Below are 4879 nucleotides of genomic sequence, written 5' to 3' on the forward strand. Positions count from 1 at the left end.
ACCATAGCCCCAATGGCAAATATTGGAGGGAGCGCCTTTGAGCTGTGTTGCATTTTACAACTTGGCCCAGCCTGACTTTTTTATTCATCCTGACCTGCTCTATATGCCTACAAAATTGCGTAGCTCTAGGCCAAATGTGCTTTTGACAATTTAGAAGGTGGCGCTGTGGAGCAATTTTTCTATTGAGGTGTGAATTGTTCTTCCAAATTATAAAATTTTTCACCGGGTCTGATGTACATGGCAATTTTGGTGAGTTTTCGAGTATGTTTAGGGCCTCAAAAACGCGTGTCTTTGGCACGAATAATAATAATAATCCGAGCAGTTCCAATAGGGTCTTCACACCCTTTGGTGCTCGGACCCTAATTACGAGGTCCAGGAACCCAGCCTCTGTCAGAGCGGAGCTCACGTCCAGAAAACCTGGAACGTGGTTAATGTCAGGAGACGGACAGCAGGTGGCGCCATCAGACGCTGGAGAGGAAGAACTTTAAAATACATGAGATGGAAGTCATGCGTTAGCTTCAAGTTTGTTTTTAAACAACTTTATTTAACAAGTGCTCGTGTACAAACAGCGCGGTGGAGGATTCTGCTGGATTACTGGTAGCAGCTGGACTGATTGAAGACGTTCCACCTCCATCCAGGAGGCTTCATCAGCTCTGACTGACTGGTTGGGAGTTCCACATCCTGATATCCTGAAGGAGACGTTAACACCTGAGTTTTAATTGGGGGTCTGTTGCTCCTCCCCCTCGTTATGTGGGTCGTTAGTGCTCCCCCTGCCACAGTGGGGTTCGTTAGGGTCTCTGTGGCTCAGTGTGGATGTGGGTTCATCTTCCTGGGGGGAGATCTGAGGACTGAACAGGTGAGAGGTGATGCCTCAGACCTCCACCTCTGCTGACGGATGGTCTCTCCTGTTGGAGGTCTGAGGGCTTCTTCTCTCGTGTTAACGTCTCCTTCAGGATATCAGTCTGTGGAACTCCCCACTGGTCAGTCAGAGCTGATGAAGCCTCCTGGATGGAGGTGGAACGTCTTCAGTCAGTCCAGCTGCTACCAGTAATCCAGCAGAACGCTCTTCATGTTCAAACCATCCAGTAAAAACAGAACCACTGACGCCTTGTCTTTCATTTGAAATGTCAGTTTTTATTAATTCAGGATAAATTAGTAGTAATGGTTACATGGTCAGCGGTGGTTCGGTACCGACAGACCCACCAGCAGCGAGTTGGACCTCTACTGTCTGAACACAGCTCTGTGAACCGTCAGAGTCCCAAAACAAAAGAAACCAACCAAACTTCAGGCCTTCGTCCTTCACCGGGCTTCAAGTGTTCAGTTTCCTTCACCGACACCAGGAGGTTCTGAATACTGTTGGACCAGCGCAACAAGAGATGTGCTCCATGGGTTCTTCAACGCCTGGCTCCATCTGAACTTCAACAAGATTAATACTGGGACTAACCAGCAGGTGGCGCCGTTGGACATCGGATCAGGAGGTCATTCAGTCATTCACAGGCATCACTGAGGAAGCTAAGCTCAGTGACTTCAGGTTGATCCTCCTGGAGCTCCTGTGACTGGATGCTTCCTCGGTTCTGCTCCACCTTCCTGATCAGAGCTCACCTGAAGCTGAACATAGAGGACGCCCTTATATGGAGACGTCCTGTTTCCACCTTTAACAGGGACTCACCTGTTGGTTCATAACGTCCTGACCGATGCAGCTCAACCCCCACAGGCAGCGACAGACACGCTGTACGTAGAGCTGCTAACTCCAACTAGTTTAACAATCGATCGGTTTGAGTCACTTTTAAAAACAGAACCCGTCTGAACTCAGCGAACGTTTCCTGGTTTCCGTCCTGCTGACAGGAAACTGAACATCTCTGGACCGAACCCGACGGTTTTCACGCTGGTCGATGTTTCAGAAACCAAACTGATCCGTTAACGGAGAACCCGTGTAATAACTACTGAAGAACAGATGAAGCTTGAACAGACAGGTGCATTCTGGGACATGTAGTGAAGAAAGCTGAGCTGCTGAGGAAGGTCATGTGGAAAAACTGAAAGCTCCACAACAGATCACAGACGTTAATCAGCTCAACGTCTGAGAATAACAAGAAACACGTTCTACATCTCTGAATGTCTCGTTTTGCTCCAGAGCTGCGACAGAAGACAAAGAAACCCCACATGTACTTCAGCTTCTCTTTTGTTTAAATATATAAATACGGTGTTTCTGATTCAATGAGCTGCAGGTCAACGACTACGCTGGACAGCCAGTGGAGAGACCAAAGGCAGCGAGGAGGACAACCCAGGAAGCATCCAGGAACAGCTGGAATAACAACACAAACCTCAGTGACTGATCCGGTTCTGGAGCTGCAGCGCCACCTGTTCTCTGTGGAGCACATCTCCTGCTGCTCCGGCCCGGTCAGACAGTTTAAATAACAAAATAACGGAGCTCTGGACGTTTCCCACACCAACATGAAGACACACGATTCAATAAAAACACTGAGATGCATTCACACACTCGCATGCCTGCAGGAGAAGCAGCTTCCTCCGGCGCCGCGGCCCGGCAGCACAGCCATCAGTCCTGGGTCGGCTCAGAGGGACACGCTTCGGCTTCTCCTCACGGAAAACGCACATGAACAGTTTGTTGTAGTGAAAGTGGTGTGAGACGGGGGGGCGGGATGTGGGTCTACTGTCCAGCTACTGAATCACACCGACGTCTCCGCTGAGCTCCGAGGATCCACAGGAGGCCGCAGAGCCAGGAGCCCAGCCGAGACGAAGCCTACGGGGGGAGGAGGGCGAGGAGGAGGAGGAGGAGCAGGGGGAGTGTTAGAGGAGCAGCCGGACCTCCGCCTCAGCCCTCCATCCCAAAGTCCTCTGTGAACTTCTTCACCTTCAGCAGGTCTTCAGTGTTGACGGTGGGCCGGGTGGTGGACAGAGAGCGCAGCATGTCCGACTGAAACAGCAGAACAGGAGAGGAACCATCAGCAACTCAACCCCACACCTTCCTTCCTGATGCCTCTGCTATAAACTGTGCTAAACATCTGCTTCTCTAGTTTCCTGATGCTCCCTGAACACACCACACTGCAGCTCAGACACAGAAACGGTGGTCTGGTGTCAGAGTTATCCAGCTGACGGCCTGATTTATCTACGAGCAGAGGGCGTTTTAAATGCTAACACCTCATGTTCACTTCGTTTTAGGAATCTACTGCTAACTAACCATCGACGACAACCACCACTCACTGATCTGGTGTCAGGTTCTACCAGAACTCCTTCAAAAAAACTGGTCAAATTACATCAAAGTCGTCTAAAATCACAGAAACGGCCCCAAAGTTCTCAAAGTTTGTCCAAGTGCTGTAGAACTGGTGAAAAGGACTCAAATAATTGTTCAGAATTACATGAAAGTCGTCCTAAACGACTCAAACTGGTTCAAAATCTGACCATGTTTTTTTTTTTTTTAATCTTCTGTGACACCTGGATGGATGTAGAACTGATCTGGTGTCAGGTTCTAGCAGAACCCACATGTGTTCTTCCTCCTAAATGTCATGTGTCTATCTGCTGTACTGATGAAGTTCTGAGGCTCAGAAATGATGGAAAAAGTCCATTAAAGTGATCAATCTGGACCCTCCTCTGTGGACTTGAAGGACCTGGACCTCTGGAACATTCACAGTCTGAAGGTAGAACTCTGGTCAGTAGATAAGGGTGCTGCAGGTCCATGTTGGACCGGTCCTTCTACCTCCTGTCCTGACCCTTGCTAGCGAGCAGCTCACCATGCAGACGATGGGCTCCAGCAGCTTGTCACTCGGCACGTCCATCCAGGTCATCTCTATGGCTGCAGGGTCTCCGGGGGAACACGGGGTCAGCAGGTCGTCCACCATCACCTGGTTGTTGCTCCGGGACGGACCGCGGACCTGCAGGAACACGTTAGCACCATCATGTCCTGTGTGTTTGACCTCCTCCAGAACCTGAGAGTTCTGCTCACTCTGTCCACAAACTGCTCTGATGAAGATGATTCAGACCAGACGTCTGAGTCCTGAAGCTAGTTCTGACTTCATCCTTTATTACTGGATGACTTACAGCCAATCAGACGCTCCGATGGAGAAACTTTGAAGATTCTAAAAATTTAAGTTTAGTTTTTCTGCTGATGTAAGTTCCTGTTATTTATGGGACAGTTTAAACATGAACCCAGAGAAGTGAGATTAAAATCACACATTTATCTGATAACTTTAAACATTACACATCATCATACGAACTCTACCAGACGATTTAAATATTCATATTTTAAATACAACTAATTATGATAGCATTATATAAGTTACAAATGTACCTGATACAGTTATATACATATTTATCTAATTAAAATCAATATTTACTATTTATTCTACCAGTTTAATAACAGATGACACAAAGTGAGTTAGATTTAGTCCCTACAGTGCTACATGTCACACAACCTGACTGACTACAGACAGTCTGTACTGACCTGATTAAACTCTATATTAGATTTTAATTTATGCTCCTGGTTTTAAACATCCCTCCACGGTACCACACTGATCATGTACGGTCCATGTTGTCTGAGCTGTGAACAGCTCCATGTAGAACCCCCGACCCGTCCTCTCACCTTCTTGAAGTGCGTGGCCGACTGGACCTTCCTGACCGGCTGCATCAGAGCGTCCCGGACGATGATGCTGATGTCGGCGCCCGAGTAGCCGTCGGTCTTCCTGGCGAGCTGCCGCAGGTCGGCCTCGCTCAAGCTGTGCGGCGTGTTGCCCAGGTGGAGGCGGAACATCTGGGCCCGGGCCGGTTCCTCCGGCAGGGGGATGTAGATGCGCTTCTCAAACCTGACCGGCGACAAGTTGAACTGCAGCTTCAGCACAGTCAGCAAACGGACTCTGACGCTGCTACG

At 48.9% G+C, this 4879-nt stretch overlaps 1 protein-coding gene across 1 annotated transcript in view; it reads right to left on the reverse strand.

Annotated features, from left to right (window-relative positions):
• Positions 1-1113: 1113 nt before the first annotated feature.
• vps4a (vacuolar protein sorting 4 homolog A) overlaps positions 1114-4879 on the reverse strand; it is a 25784-nt gene continuing 22018 nt past the window's right edge. Inside the window, exons 11-13 of the mRNA XM_008296798.1 lie at positions 4595-4814; positions 3747-3887; positions 1114-2932 (exon numbers count right to left, since the gene is read on the reverse strand). Of these exons, the coding sequence (XP_008295020.1) occupies positions 2831-2932; positions 3747-3887; positions 4595-4814 (463 nt within the window). The 3' untranslated portion in view covers positions 1114-2830. The remainder of the gene's footprint in view (positions 2933-3746; positions 3888-4594; positions 4815-4879) is intronic.

The sequence above is a fragment of the Stegastes partitus genome, unplaced genomic scaffold (genome assembly GCF_000690725.1).
Source record: "Stegastes partitus isolate 25-593 unplaced genomic scaffold, Stegastes_partitus-1.0.2 Scaffold1152, whole genome shotgun sequence".
In the NCBI taxonomy this organism is placed as follows: Eukaryota; Metazoa; Chordata; class Actinopteri; family Pomacentridae; genus Stegastes; species Stegastes partitus.